Genomic DNA, 16,842 nt, shown 5'->3' with positions numbered 1-16,842 from the left:
CAATTTTAATCAAGTCCTGCTCAAGATTTCTTCCCCACCGATCTCATGCTTATTGTGCTTTCCGATCTCTTATACTTAGATTAATAATTGCATTTAGATACTTAGGCAATTCAGAGATTTTCCGATCACATCCATTCATTGAACAAAAGAGACATTCCATTTCATTTCATTTTTTTCGTACAGTTATTCTACTGGGGATCACCCCACTGATTTACATTTTGCTCACTCTCTCTCACCCCTGGCTTCCTCCTCACCGCCCTCATCGCCGCCTCAGAGCCAGTCGGCCATCCAGAGAAGTCCTCTTCGTGGTAGCGCTCGAGTTCAGCCAAGAGGTCCTTGTGAGCATTCACATAGGCTCCGCTATTCCCGCCACCATCTCTTCGCTCTCTCCTTCGCCTCCTCGCCTTTCTCCTTAAGCTCCTCATCCTTCGCCTTGAGTTCCTCTATAAGTTGAGCGACCTGAGCGGCTTCATTGGCGTGAAGCGCCTGGACTTCCCCAAGAGCACGGTCCCTCTCAGCCAAAATATGATTCTGCTCGCCACTGCCTTCATGGAACTTTGCCCGCCCTCGACTTGAGATATATAATCCCGAGCGATGAGAGTTGGGATCGGAGGGAAGCCACTTCCTCATTCTTCTTCCCGATCTCCTTACCTGCACGCCGAATCTTTTCCGAACCATGGTCCGGTTCACTGCACACTCCACGCTCGTGCTCATGGATCGAGTCAAGATATCATCGAGACCATTCCGGATAGCCCGTCCCGATCCTCCCGAAAGAAGATGGTAGACCCCGTGACTTTGGCAAAATCGGGTTCTCCCTAACACCCTGCTATTCTTCAAGGAGTCGATCAAGATTTGAGCGCCACGAGAAGAGGTCCTCCTAAGCTTGAGTAGGCCCCCTCTCGTGCTTGGAACAATTGGGAGAGGTGGAGGTCGCTTCTTCCGCTCTAGGAGGAGATCGGACAGCTTCGAGGTCGGCGGACCCAAGGTTGAGGCGGTCTCTTTGTATCTCCTGTGCTCATGACCGGTGTTCAAGCATTTCCGAACGCTTCATCTCCTTTACTTTCCGAGATCTCTTCCTTCTTCCGCTTCCTAGAACCTCACCACCCGCCATACCGCACAAAGAAAAGGTTAGTGAGATCGCTAAGGTCGTGAGAACCGAGATATAGAAAATACCAATGCCGAGGTCGAGAGAGGAAGTTCGCGGTCTTGGCCGGTGAGCAATTGAATAGTCCAATGGTGCAAATTTCTAGCCACCGTGATCCAAACAAGAATACTTTTGAGTGGCGGCCGACTCTTCAGATCCATCACTATTAAGCTTTCCTCCCGACTCGTGGTAATGTGCTTCTAAGCAAGGGCCCCGGTACCACCAACACGGAAGTCCTCAAAGCACTTCTGATCTTTGCTCCTCGTAATGAAGAAACTGCTCTTCCAATTCTAAGGGATGAGGGCAGATCGAAAAGAGCCCGCAATGAGGCTTCACCGAAAGAACCAAAGGTTCGCCATCCTTTCTACGAAGTTAGTCCGCGGCAATCTGGCGAACACCTTAGCCGTAGGTCCGATTCCCTTAGCTCGCATAGACCTTAAGGCTACCAAGATCCGCCACGAGTTGGGGTGAATTTGAACAATGCATGCTCGTGAAGTTTTAGGACCTCCTTATAGAAATCGCCTAGAGGGAACCTCGACCGCCTTTAATCGCTCCTCGCACACCATAACCATGTCATTCTCTTCAAAGGAGTGATCGACACGAAGATCGCCGTGGCACTTGATTAGCTCGCATTTAATCAGCCGAATGTTATATTCTTGGCTAAACGATTGCAGATCGGATTCTCAAGAACCGACGGTAGCTCGCCTATAGGGAGAGTCTCTCCTCAAGAAGGTGCAAGCCTTGATGGTATGACCCGCCCGAGTTGGAGCGAGGCCCGGGAGGTTCTTGTTGAACGCTTGGCCCGATCGCTTCTTCTTCATCGACGATGACCACGAGAACCGAATGGAAGGAGGGCTCGCCGCTCTCGACCTTCTGCACCGCCATTTTCAAAAGAAACAAAGAATTTAAACTAAAAAGAGGATCAAAGCCCTTACCGAGTCCGACGGCGCCAAGAACTGGAGAAAATGAGAGAACTTCGTTGTGAGCAAGAGACAAAATGGAATGAGAGAACAACCGCTAGTCCTCACCCCTATTTATACTAGTCCGAGCATTTAATGCTCACGAGATTCTAGGCAAAGGCATCGATTAACGTGAGTCGCCAAATGCTCGACACGCCTCTAACATCCCAAGGAGATCGCTAAGTAGAGGTCGGCATAATAAGTTGAATATTTTGAATAAAGGATCGCTTAAGAGTCATTTTGTTAGAATCCAGATCGGACAAATATATCGTAGATCGTAAAATAATCAAATAAGATAATAATTGAGAAACAAGATTTTTATTTCCAAAAGTTCTGATTACATCATTTGGGCGATCTCTAGGATCGGATTATGATAAAGGTCTAATTACATCATTTGGGCGATCTCTAGGATCTGATTATGATAAAGGTCTAATTACATCATTTGGGCGATCTCTAGAGATCTGATTACATTGAAGGATTACATCATTTGGGCGATCTCTAGAGACCGTGGAACATCCTATCTAAAGGACCTATGTCAAAGCCTAGTCTCGTGGTCAATCAAAAGAGGTGTTTGATCAGAGACCGCCATTGACATCTGGATAGATGTACACAGATGGGGTGACTATGACTCCCATGAAGATGAGAGACATCGCCACCGATGTTACCACTCAAACCGACTACCGTCGAACACCCAATGTGGAGGAAAGACGCCGCTTAACACCCAATGTGGTAAGAAGCCGAATAAACTCGATGAGCGACTCGAGACCGCACGATCAAGGTCCGCAATCCAGACGGCCAATTGATCCAGCTTCTTCACCGCCATCGACAAGGTTATTCGATCACCGGATCGTAAATTTTCAATGGTGAGTAAAAAGGTCCATCGAAAGGGATCAAAAGCCACGCCTTAGCCTAATTATCACGAACAGCTTAAAACAAGTAAGAAGGAAGAGAGGAGAATCGATGAAGGAAATGTCTCTCATGGTCGTGTATATATAGGGGAAAACGAGCATTTATTGCTAAGCGAAAACGGCTGACGCCGGAATCGAGGGACAATTAATGCTTTGACCGCATCGACCAAGAAGGGAAAAGATCTAATAGTAGATCTAAGGTGGGAGAACAGTATGAAAGGTCGGAAAGAACATGTGAAAGAGATCAGAAAGAGGAGGGATCGGTAGGCAAAAAGAATAAGACAAATCCCAATAACCGTCGTCAGAATCAGAGCCGAGGTAGTTAAGGCGTTGCAAGCGAGATCTCCACCGCACGCCTAAGAATCGCCCGCACGCCGACAGTGCCGTGGTATGTCATGACAAATGCAGACATTCCAATCTCCACCGTTGATCCCACTTGTAAGGACAAACCCGAACCCTTAGATCAAGAGAGAAGACGACAATACCAAAGTTTTTCGCTCTTAGCCCTCGATCGTTCCGACAAGGAAATTTGGACCGCTGATGGAAAGAAGAAAAGGACAAATATTATGAAGAGTGATCTCAACCATTCATTTTGATTCTCTTTAATTCCTGAACCTCCGATCATGTCCTTCGAAATCTTGACCCTCCATCTCCCTCAAAATAAATCCTGACCCTTCACGAAGAGCACCCGATTCCTATAAATACCTGCATAAAAACTGTTCAAGGGACTGACTAAAAATAGACAAGAGGTCATATTATAGCAGAGGAACTCAAAGTTCATTTAGTTTGTTACTCGCTACTTAGAAGTGTCGATTAAAAAGACTTTTGAAACTAGTTTTCAAGTGTTTTCTTGAAGAGATTCTCAATACCGAACTCTACATTTCCAGCTTGTTCATTATCCGTCATACTCTCACTTTCGCCTTTTATCATCTCTGCTTTCACCGCCCAAGCTCAACTTCATATCACTCGGTTCTTTCTATCTTGATCCGATCGCATTTTAGCTAAGTACCCTCCACCACGAAGAACACCACCCTCGTGCCAATCAATCCGCTGCCTTATCACCATTCGACACCCCATAGTTATTTCAATAAAATTGGCTCCTTACATGTAAGAGCTCGCTTTATTAAGTGCCTATATTTACTTTCCGCATTTTCTTTGTTCTTCTTACATCCGTGACTTTCTTCAAGATTACTTTTGCACAAACGATCCCTAAAGAATGACACTCCCAAATCATCTCTTTAGTGATCACCATTTTTATTAATCTTTATCATTTCAAAGCAAGTTTTCTAACTCCTAGTAGTATGTAAATGGTTGGGTAAACGAGGTAATCGCAACTTAGAGGTCTCTTTTAAAAGAAAAACATGAATAACACGTCAGAAGATAGCCAAACTATTAGGTCGACGTAAACAGAATTCGCAAGATGTCATAAAGCTAAATAGAACCAAAGTAAACAAAACAGTAATAGATCGGATGTTAATAGATATTGGTAAAATGACTACATGAAAAGGTCATGAATCAAGTCTAGTGTTCCCTGCTCACCACAGTGGTATCCAGAACCTTATCCCCAGATTTTTGAATGCCGTAATTCTTAGTTTTAGGTTCTTAGGACCCGTAGTGTGGTTAAATTTTTAAAGGTCTGAAAAGTCTTTGTCCGAGTCCCACAAAATAGAAGAGGCTCAAGAGTCCTTATCCTATCCTTGCCTAAAAGTTTTAAATCAACAGCTAAAGGAGATCAGAGGAGAGTTCTTATCCGGTCTCCAACCCAAATCCCAATAAAAGAAGATCTGAGGAGAGTTCTTATCCTGCCTCCAATCCAAAAATCTCAATACTCTTAAAGGAGATCTGAGGAGGGTTCTTATCCTGTTTCCAATCCAAAATGTTAATGAAACATTAAAGGAGATCGGAGGAGAGTTCTTATCCGATCTCCGATCCAAAATTTTTAATACATATTTAAAGGGATGAGGAGAGTTCTTATCCTGGCCTCCAATTCAAAACCCCAATAAATATTCAAAAGAGATCGGAGGAGAGTTCTTATCCGATCTCCAAATCAAATTTTAATAAATATGCGTAATAATCTCGCAAACAAAAGACATAACTCAACTTCAACTCACTAAGGTTGTCTCATTTACTTATGTATCCGGTAATCCAAATGGTGAGAAAGCAAATATTCCCTATATCGTAAGGGTAACATATTCATTCGAGCCATCCTAACTATCAAATTTGAAAGTGTAAAGTTAAATCTACTTACCCTTGATAAGGGACGAGGTGAGGTGCCTAACACCTTCCACACCCGCTACTTTAATTCCTAACCTAGAATCTATGTCTTGAAGTGGTTTCATTTTTAATTTATCTCCCCAAATGGTTTTCTTTAGTTTCCCTCAAAACTAAGGTGGCGACTCCTCACTCTTTCCCACTTCGGTGAGTGATCGTCCAGGCGACCGCAAAATCCCATTGCGACAACTAGACGATCAGTTACAGGTTATTTTGTGAAGCTTGGGAATGCTCCTATCTCTTGGAAAACTAAAAAGCAACCTACAGTATCACAGTCTTCAGCTGAAGCGGAATATCGAGCTATGGCCAATGCAACAAGTAAACTGATTTGGTTGCAAAGCTTACTCTCTTTTCTACATGTTCCTAAGCAGCTTGCTAAGCTCTATTGCGATAGTCAGGCAGCATTACACATTGCAGCAAACCAAGTATTTCATGAGCAGACAAAGCACACAGAGGTTGACTACCATTTTGTTAGAGATCACATTCAGTCAGGGAACTTAAAGACGTCTCACATTTCCACAGGAGAACAACTGGCAGATGTGTTCACCAAGGCCTTAGGATATAAGCAGTTTGCATATCTCGTGGGCAAGTTGGGTGTGGTAGACATCCACTCACCAACTTGAAGGGGAGTGTCATGAATGCATTACATTGACACTTTCCTTGTACAGCTATTGTATACATTCAGATTACTAGGAGTAATTTTAGGAGTAATTTACGTGAAGTTTTTAAGAGTGATTTGTGTGAATAACTGTATACTTGATTTGTTTCCATTAGATACTTGAATGTATTGTATATATTCTGTCTCATCTTTAATGAAATATATCAAGTTCTTCTTCACCAAAATTACAATTAGCCAAATAAAAAATTCTTAAATTTATAAATTTCAAATTCTAAATTTTAAATTCAAACATTTGAAATTTAAAATTTAAATCCAAATCTTAGAATCCACTAAATTGAAATAAATATAATTATAATGAGATTTCATTGTGTAGGACATTTACGATTTGTCGGTTGAGAGACTTACTTATTTACAATAGATGTTGTTCTTCGATTCCCAGCAGTATCAACATTTTCATTTTTTTTTTTTCAAACATTAATCCTTCATTAAATTTGAGCCATCGATTTTTAAATGATTTCAGTTGTTGAAATCATAATACAAATTCATAACTTCCACAGTTCACTCCTAAACCCTATCTCTTTTTTCCTTTTCCTCTTAAGACGTTGATAATATCTTTCTTTTTTTTTTTTTTCTCTATTTCGTCATTTATTGTTATTCGATTTATTCGTCTTTTATTGTTCTATTAAAATATCCAAGACTTGAAAAAGATGAGAATTAATTTTTCGAATCAAACCAAAATTTACTGGTTCAATTCAGTTTTGTTCTAGCTCGGTTGGACTTAGGTTGGTCGAATATGGATCGGAGAATAGAAGTGCGACAGAAGACCGAAGAGAGAGAAAAAAAATGAATAAATAAATAATTATTATTTTAGACTCACTTTGTTAATTTAATGCATGAGGTTGCAGTTGTAATTTTATCTTTTTTCAATGTATTAATAATATCTTTAAAAATAACTTTTTATTATTTCTAAGAGAGGTTATTGAGTGCATTCGTTACACGTGCACCCTCCATCTTAATACAAGGTTTCACACTCCTAAAATAAAGGAAAAATTAACTTTTTATTTCTAAGAGAGTGCGGACTCCCTGTTCATATAATAATTCTCTTATTTTCAATTATGCCACCAGTTGATCGGATCAAAGCATCATTTAAAAAAAAATAATAATAATTAAACTAAACCTTAACCGAAAGATCATAATTTAATTTAAAATATCAAAAATTGAAAACTTTAAAATTATAATTTTATAAAAAAAATTAAAATGTTAGTTTATGAGTGATATTATACATGAAATTATAAAAGCGAGTTAGAAACTTAGAAAATATAAAAAAGAAATTAATATATAAAATAAGGTTTTGTTGAATGGCTACGGTCCTGTTGTTACATTCTGTAGGGTTCAATTTTTTTCCACATAATTATATTAAAGGAAATTTTGATATTAATTATATTAAAGGTGATTGAGAATTGATTTTAAAATAATGTCTCTCTTGTAAATAGTAATTCAGTAGGACTGGCAAAGCATAGTTGCAAAGAACAAACGAATAAGAATCATATATATATATATATATATTGTCCACTTTAAAACACAGTGCATTGGTTTTAATGATTGCATTTAACTTGCATAATACAAGTTGATTCCTTAAGGGCCGGTGATCCCCAAGAAGGCGATAAAATAAAAAAAAATTTCGAGTTTTGTCAATGGCTTCAATACCCAGAGCCTATATAAAACGACAGTAATTTGTTTAGCATTGCTGAACTGGAAGACAACTAATTAATCTGAAGAAGAAGAATGGTCTTGCAATTGGAGTCTCTACTCACTGTCTCAGTGCTACAAATAATGTTGGAAGTAGCGGCAGTAGCTGCAACAACAACTCTAGCGGGGCGGGAATGTGAAGCCAAATGTGGAGACATTGAAATCCAATACCCATTTGGTATTCGAGCCGATTGTTCCATGGACAGATGGTTTGTGATTGATTGCATTAAAACGGCCAACTCTAGTAAAGCTTTCATAAGCAGCATCAAGTTGGAGCTGATAAATATCAACTATGCACACAGCCGCTTGCTAGTTAAGGGTCCCGTATTCTCCTACAATTGTGCCCCTCCTAACACCGGCAAAGCTGTGAATTTAAGACGGACATCTTTCACCTTTTCTGCTAAAAATAAATTCACCATTGTGGGCTGCAACAACCGCGCTTTTATATCCTCTTCTGAGCCAGACAGTATAGGATGCCGACCAAGCTGCGAAGTTAATGTTAAACTTCCAGGGTGCACTGGCTACAGATGCTGCCAAACCTTAATCCCTTATTTTCAACAGTTATTTGCACCGGGCTTTCAAGATCTGGATGATGATCAGTGCAGGATAGCCTTCATAGTGGAAAAAAAATGGTTCAAAGCTTACGAAACAGATCCCTATAAGGTGAAAGACTTGGAATATGTTCCAGTCCTTCTGGATTGGAAAATCAATGCAACAGCCTTGGGATCGCTTGTAATTGATGAGGAATCCACCTACCGTGATATGATTGATTACTATGACAAATTCGATTTCCCATACCCCAACAACACAATCTTATTATGTCGTGAAGGCTTCACAGGCAACCCTTATCTACCGTTTGGATGCCAAGGTAAAATATATATACTTCCTCCGTACCATAAAAATATTATATATCACCTCTCTCTTCTTTTTAAATCAAACAATTAAGTAAATAAACAAATTAATAACTTCTTTTTATTGTTTTTCCTTTTCTGATTACAATTTGCAGATGTTAATGAATGCGATGATCCAAGGGTGCGAAGTCGGTGTCATGGATTATGCAAAAATACACGCGGCTCTTATACATGCATGCCCACTATATCTTGGATTATTATTGTAGGTAAGCCTTTTTCTTTCCTTGCATTAATTTTCTTTTAGGAACATGTTTAATTAAATAGTTGCCCTAAATTTTTAGGAATTTTCTTGCTTAGATTAGATTTATTATGAACTCAAAACATAAAATGTATAGTAGAACCCACCTACGAAATACATAGGTCAATATATGTTTTGTATGTTAAGTTCATGGTGGACTAAGTATAGATCAGAATTTTTCTAATTTGACGTAAAAACTTAGGATTAGAAATAGAGTGAATAATTATTTACTTTCTCATATTAGATTATATTTTTAAATAGGTTATATTGTTTGATATTCGAATTAACAATTCTTAACGTTTCATTTAGTGAACAATTATAACCGAATTAATCGATAAATAAACTATTATCTTCAACAGTTAGGTTATGTATAAAAGATAACATACATATTCTATATTATAGGAATCATTCACATGTTTTAAGATATATAATTATGTTTAAGCAGGTATTAGTGTGGCCATTGGAGCATTGATCCTCCTAATTAGTACGTGGTGGTTATATAAATTTATTAAGAAAAGAAAACAGATAAAGCGTGAAAGAAAATTCTTCAAGCGGAATGGTGGTTTGTTATTGCGCCAACAACTCTGTTCAAGTGAAGGTAATGTCGACAGGACCAAATTATTCAGTCGTAAGGAGTTGGACAATGCGACTGATCACTTTAATGTGAACAGAATTCTTGGTCAAGGTGGCCAAGGAGCTGTTTATAAAGGAATGTTGGTAGATGGAAGAATTGTTGCTGTTAAAAAGTCTATGAAAATAGACGAAGCAAAAGTCAAAGAATTCATTAATGAGTGTGTCATTTTGTCACAAATTAATCACAGAAATGTAGTGAAACTACTTGGCTGTTGCTTAGAGACAGAGGTTCCTCTTCTTGTTTATGAATTCATCCCTAATGGAACCCTTTATCAATATCTCCATCATCCAAATGAGGAGTTTCAATTAACATGGGATATGCGCTTACAAATTGCTGCTGAAGTTTCAGGGGCAATTTCCTACCTGCACTCAGAGGTATGTATGCCAATTTATCACCGAGATATTAAGTCCACAAACATACTGTTGGATGAAAAGTATAGAGCAAAAGTATCAGATTTTGGAGCTTCCAGGTGCATCCAGATTGATAAAAGCCATCTGACCACTCATGTAAAGGGAACTTTTGGATATGTCGATCCAGAGTACTTCCAATCAAGCTTGCTCACTGAAAAGAGTGATGTTTATAGCTTTGGAGTAGTTCTTGTTGAGCTTTTGACTGGACAAAAACCAATTTCTTCAGAAAGAGTAGAAGAAGGTGTTGGATTAGCTGCACATTTCATTCTTTCAATGGAGGATGACAAACTCTTTGATATACTTGATCCACGAATTGTAGACCAATGTGCTACAGAAGAAGTTATTGCAGTTGCTAACCTTGCAAAAAGATGCTTAAATTTGCACGGCAGGTTACGACCCACTATGAAAGAAGTGTCAATTGAGTTGGAAGGGATTCGATTATCTCAGAAGGACATGACTATTCCACAAAATACAGCTAATGAAATTGAACCAAACACCCCTGATGCTTCATCTACTTCGACAATCTCAAGATCTGAGCGTCCTCAAGTTTCCTTAAACATTGTTTGTTAAAAAAGAAAGGACAATTTCAAAAAGAAGTGTGACCACAGACTCATCGACTGAAGCTTTAATATTTATATCACAATTCAGGAGTTTTACCACCCAACTTCACTCAGCTTGACATCATCCTCCCTTCATCAATCACCAGTCTTTCTCCTACATACTAGAAACATGTTCCTTTAGTATTTAATCAATTTATCTAATTTATACTTAAATCCCAATTAATATTCCTTCATTTTCAGTGGATAATTGTTCCTTCATAGTTACTGTTTGGAGGAACGGGCTTTGCCAAAATGAGGATTCAAATCTAACACTGCAGGTGAGTACTATGTTTTTAGCCATTGGATAGGTGAGGTTTGGACATCAAAATATATAAAATGGGATATAAGAGCTATTTGTTTAGAGAAAGAATAGGGAAGAAAGAAGCAAGAGAAAGATTAATAAAATATGTTTTTAATTAATTAATTTTTTAAAAATGTTAAATTAGGACAAAGAAAATATTATTTTTTTTTAAATAATATGTAAAAATATCTTAAAAATCTATTATTGAATGTTATTAGGGATTTTATGTTAATTAAATTAAAAAATAAGATGTTTTGTGTTATAAATTAAAGTTGAAATATATTATTATTACACACCTATAAATTAAGCAAAATAAGTAAAATTTATTATTCAAATTATTTTAAAATAATTTATTCTCAAGTATCTTAAAAAAATTAAAAAAAATAATTTAACCAAACCTTAATCAAAAATCAAAAATTAAAATCTACTAAAATTTTAATTTATAACAAAAATAATTTAAAACGTTAGTTTATGAATAAATTTAAAAATTAATTTGAAAAAAACATAAGATAAAGCGAGTTGGAAACTCAGCAAATAGAACAAAAAAAGTTATTAAAACCAGGTTTTGTTGAATGGCTATGGCCCAATGGACCAATGGTTGCGCTCTGTGGGGTTCAATTTTTTCCAAATAATTATATTAAATGTAATTAATTGAGAATTAATCTCTGGTGAATAGTAATTCAGCCAAACTGGCAAAGCATGGGTGCAAAGGACAAACGAGCACGAAACAATTCTCCACTTTAAAACTTGGTGAAATGATTTAAATTTAATGGCTTTATTTAGCTTGCATAATACAAATGGAACAATCCTAAGGGCCGGCGACCCCAGAAGGCGACAAAATCAAAAGATTCCGTGTTTGTCACCGGCTTCAACACCCAGATAGAACCTGTATTAATCTAAAGAGAGTTTGTTTAGCATTGCTGAACTGGAAGACAACTGATTAATCTAAAGAAGAAGAAGAAGAATGGTCTTGCAATTGGAGTCTCTACTCACCGTAGTCTCAGTGCTGCAAATAATGTTGGAATTAGCGACAGTACCTGCAACAATAGCTCTAACAGGGAGGGGGTGTGAAGCCAGATGTGGAGACATTGAAATCCAATATCCATTTGGTATTAGAGCTAATTGCTCCATGGACAAATGGTTTGTGATTGATTGCATTAAAACTGTCAACTCTAGTAGAGCTTTCATAAGCAGCATCAAGTTGGAGTTGATAAATATCGACTATGCACACAGCCACTTACTAGTTAAGGGTCCTATATTCTCCTACAATTGTACTCCTCCTGACACCGGCAGCCAAGTTGTGAACTTAAGGAGTACATCATTTACCTTTTCTGGTTACAATAAATTCATCGTTGTGGGCTGCAACAAACATGTTTTGCTATCCTCTTCTGAGCAAAACACTGCAGGATGCCAAACAATCTGCAAAGAGAATCCTCAACGTCATGGGTGCCTTGGAGACGGATGCTGCCAAGCCTCAATCCCTTATTTTCAACAGTTATTTGAACCGAGTTTTCAAGATGTGGATGATGATCAATGCAGCGTAGCCTTCATAGCGGAAAAAAAGAAGTTCAAGGCTAACGTAACAGATCCCTATAAGGTGCGAGATATGGAATATGTTCCAGTTCTTCTGGATTGGAAAATCAATGCAATGGCCTTGGAATCGCTTGCAATTGATGCGAAATCCGCCTACTATGATCCTATTGTTAACTATGACAAATTCGATTTCCCATACCTGAACAGCACAGAGTTAATGTGTCGTGAAGGCTTCACAGGCAACCCTTATCTACCGATTGGATGCCAAGGTAAAATAATTATCTTTCATCTTCAATATAAAATTTTGAATTTTTAATTTTCTATGTTCAGAATACTATTTAATTTCGAGGTGACTAAATACATTCATTGAGAAAAACCTGAGTTTGAATCAATTCTCACTTGTATCACTAAAAAAAAAAAAAATTCAGTGATGGATTGATAGATCCATCTAAATAATAGAAAGTTAGCAATAAGGTTTTCAACGAAGACTATATATGTTGCTAGTCTATAGGTAATTTGAAAATTGACTTCTAGCGATGGATAATGTTCCGTCGCTGAAAAGCTCTTTGTGTATCGACTCACAATCCATCTCTGCTTAATGTTATTGGCGACGATATTTTTGTTCCACTGCTGAAAATCTTTTTTTTATTATTGTTTTTCCTTTTCTGGCTCCAATTTTTCAGATGTCAATGAATGCGAGGATCCAATAGTGGTAAGTCGGTGTCATGGATTATGCAAAAATACATACGGCTCTTACGAATGCGTGCCCGCTCTATCTTGTAAGCTCAAAAGCAGATAGTTATTCAAACTTGTTAGAAATAACAGTTTTCAATTGTCCAGTTAAAATCTTTAACAGTTAGGTTATGTCACAAAAGCTAATATAAGGAAACATTCACATGCTATGGTATTTATGTTTAACCAGGTATTAGTATGGCCTTTGGAGCATTGGTTCTCCTAATTATTACGTGGTCATCATATAAATTTGTTAAGAAAAGAAATCAGATAAAGCGTGAAAGAAAATTCTTCAAGCAGAATGGTGGTCTGTTGTTGCGCCAACAACTATCTTCGAGTCAAGGCAATGTCGATAGGACCAGAATATTCAGTTGTAAGGAGTTGGACAAAGCGACTGATCACTTTAATGTGAACAGAATTCTTGGCCAAGGTGGCCAAGGCACTGTTTATAAAGGAATGTTGGTAGATGGAAGAACTGTTGCTATTAAAAAGTCTATGAAAATAGACGAAGCAAAAGTTGAAGAATTCATTAATGAATGTGTCATTTTGTCGCAAATTAATCACAGAAATGTTGTGAAGCTACTTGGTTGTTGTTTGGAGACAGAGGTTCCTCTTCTTGTCTATGAATTCATCCCTAATGGAACCCTTTATCAGTATCTCCATCATCAAAATGAGGAGTTTCAATTAACATGGGATATGCGCTTACAAATTGCTGTTGAAGTTTCAGGGGCAATTTCCTACCTGCACTCAGAGGTATGTATGCCAATTTATCATCGAGATATTAAGTCCACAAACATACTGTTGGATGAAAAGTATAGAGCAAAAGTATCAGATTTTGGAGCTTCAAGGTGCATCCAGATTGATAAAAGTCATCTGACCACTCATGTAAAGGGAACTTTTGGATATGTCGATCCAGAGTACTTCCAATCAAGCTTGCTCACTGAAAAGAGTGATGTTTATAGCTTTGGAGTAGTTCTTGTTGAGCTTTTGACTGGACAAAAACCAATTTCTTCAGAAAGAGTAGAAGAAGGTGTTGGATTAGCTGCACATTTCATTCTTTCAATGGAGGATGACAAACTCTTTGATATACTTGATGCACGAATTGTAGACCAATGTACTGCAGAAGAAGTTATTGCAGTTGCTAACCTTGCAAAAAGATGCTTAAATTTGCACGGCAGGCTACGGCCAACTATGAAAGAAGTGTTGATAGAGTTGGAAGGGATTCGATTATCTCAGAAAGACATGAGTATTTCACAAAATACTACTGATGAATTTGAACCAAACTCTTCGGATGCTTCATCTACTTCGACAATTTCAATTTCTGACAGTTCTCAAGTTTCTATAAACATTTTCAACCCTGAAACAGGTGAAGGTGGAGTTAAATGTTTTCAATATTTTATATAATTAATAATTTTTTATACATTATCCAACTTCACTTATTCGATATTGCCCTTCATCATCGGTTTTTCTCCTTCATAGCCTGCATACCAGAAACAAGTTCTTTTAATATTTAATCGATTTGCCTAATTTATTCTCAAACTCTAGTTAACATTCTTTAATTTTAATGGGTAACTTTCATCAATTTTGACTATATAAAAACATTGATAATAAACATGCATTGCTACCAATAAATTTTAACTCAATAGTACTAGAGTTATCTTTAAGTTGTGACGTCTTAAGTTTGAGTTCTAATTAAAACTAATTATATTAAAAATCTTGCACTACCTTAAGGAAAAATGGCCTTTGCCATTGCATTTAGAATATCAAAAAAACACATGTAAAGGGTTATCACAGTTATTAATCAATGTCTTCCAAATTAGATTGAAAAAACAAAAAAGCATTATTTTGCATAAATAGTTGGCAAAAAAACAAAAATTCCCTCCACCCATGTGACCCGTGACGGAGTCAACTAGTTGACCTTTTTACCCAGCCAAGTCACTGCGTTTTGAACAAACTCAATTCTCAATTTATCTAATTGAACCAATCAAGTCGATCGGAATTTGACAAATATGGGCTCAACAATCTAGCTTGCATGGAGATGAAAGATTATTCAATAAAATCTCTTACCATATACAATTTACCAAGTGCTGGTTTTGTAACAAAAAATATGGATGGCTGGCTCTATCGTGTGGCGCCAATTAATCAACCTTTAGCCATTGCCCATAGGCACATTCACATTCACATCCACATCCATAACGGTCGCTTAATATTCAATAAAATTAATTCTAATTGAATGTGAAAGAATATTATTGAATTTCTTTTTAAATTAATATAGTTTGATGTAAATTCTAAAAGAGAAAACATTTTAGTATGTGTCATAATTCGATTCTATGGATTAAATCAGTATTAAGATTTAGGCGATTATAAGACCTAAAAATTTGTAGTAAGCTATACTATTCTAAAAAGAGAGCCCAATTTAATCCTGAGATTCACTGTATACATAATACTACTAATGAGACAGTGGAGTTTGAAAAATATAAAACAATAAAGATAAAATACAATCAAATGAAACAAAATCCTAAGAGGGAAAATATAGGCTAAACTCTGAAACAAAAGTGTCTCTCCTATTACTTGAGAAAAATAATTAAGAGGGTATTTGGTTTACCTGTTGGGTGCAGCTGATAGTTGATAGACACCCAAACATGTGAATTATAGTGTTTGACAAGTTTCAAAAAACAAAGCTGATAGCTGATGGGCAACTGATATGGTATCCATCAGCTGCAGTTCGTATCAGCTCTATTTTTGGAGCTGTTAAATAGAATTATTTCTCATTGGCTTATTGCTGATTTGATTTTATTTTTTATTTTAATCATATTACCTTTTTTTATTTAACTTGAAAATTAATATTATTAATATTTTTATGTTTTTTATTTATAATTTTAATATTTTAATTAATGTATTTTAACTTTGTTAAAATATTTTTTATTAACAATATAAAATATTTATTTATATCTAAAAACTTAAAATTAATTATAAGTTTTTCTATTAACAATAATAATTACTTTATTATTTTATCTATATTTTTAAAGTTATTTAATTATTTTAAAAAATAATTATTTTTTAATTTCAATAATAAAATAAATAATATAATATAATAGATTAATAATTATATATTTATTTAAATAATATAATAAATGATATAATATAACATAATAAATTTATAATATTATATTTATTTAAATAATAAAATAAATTATATGATATATATCCTTATTAGTCATTTCACATATAACAGCGATAGCTAAATATAATTTTACCAAACACTTAATATAAAATAGCTATCATCAGCTATCAGCTAACAGTAACAACTATCAGCTAACAGTTATCAGTTGTATTCAACAGTTAAACTAAACAGATCCTAAATAAAAATGACATTTTAATCACTAATTTAAATATTAATATAATTACAATTTTTGTAACTGTCTAGGTCTAATGCGGTACTAGAATGAAATGTAGTATAATAAAATAATTTGAAGCCTAGTTTTTATATATATAGACACACACACACACACTTGCATAGAGGTGCCCAACTCAACTCGGAGAATCTCAATATAATACACATCATACAAGGAGCCGAGTTTATGATGTCCCACACCGCCTGGAAATCCCACATCGGTCCACATCGGTGGGATGGGACAAGGAGAAAGGGTTAATTTAACCTTTAAATATTTGCTATAAAAATTATATATAATTAATTAAAGTATATGCAATATAACAATAACTCTCCCAAAGTTGGCTATATGGATCAATTTTTGCCATTCATTACTTAATTCGGTATTAATATTTAAAGATTATAAATCTTTTAATATAACTTTCTTTCACGTTATTTTAGAT

At 36.1% G+C, this 16,842-nt stretch overlaps 2 protein-coding genes across 2 annotated transcripts; both read left to right on the top strand.

The window, feature by feature from the left end:
- The first annotated feature begins 7,683 nt into the window (after positions 1 to 7,683).
- On the top strand, positions 7,684 to 10,480 carry LOC110656454 (wall-associated receptor kinase-like 22). Its single transcript, XM_021813285.2, has 3 exons — positions 7,684 to 8,518; positions 8,657 to 8,767; positions 9,245 to 10,480. Exons 1-3 carry the CDS (start codon positions 7,687 to 7,689, stop codon positions 10,411 to 10,413), a joined length of 2,112 nt encoding a protein of 703 aa, XP_021668977.2. The 5' UTR covers positions 7,684 to 7,686; the 3' UTR covers positions 10,414 to 10,480.
- Positions 10,481 to 11,707: 1,227 nt separating this feature from the next.
- Positions 11,708 to 15,767, top strand: LOC131176307 (wall-associated receptor kinase-like 22). Its single transcript, XM_058141311.1, has 5 exons — positions 11,708 to 12,545; positions 12,960 to 13,055; positions 13,117 to 13,131; positions 13,199 to 14,374; positions 15,664 to 15,767. Exons 1-5 carry the CDS (start codon positions 11,708 to 11,710, stop codon positions 15,765 to 15,767), a joined length of 2,229 nt encoding a protein of 742 aa, XP_057997294.1.
- The last annotated feature ends 1,075 nt before the right edge of the window (positions 15,768 to 16,842 follow it).

The sequence above is a fragment of the Hevea brasiliensis genome, unplaced genomic scaffold (assembly GCF_030052815.1).
Source record: "Hevea brasiliensis isolate MT/VB/25A 57/8 unplaced genomic scaffold, ASM3005281v1 Scaf1, whole genome shotgun sequence".
NCBI lineage: Eukaryota > Viridiplantae > Streptophyta > Magnoliopsida > Malpighiales > Euphorbiaceae > Hevea > Hevea brasiliensis.
The sequence above is the reverse complement of the archived record's forward strand: the minus strand, read 5'-3'. Positions and strand labels throughout refer to the sequence as shown.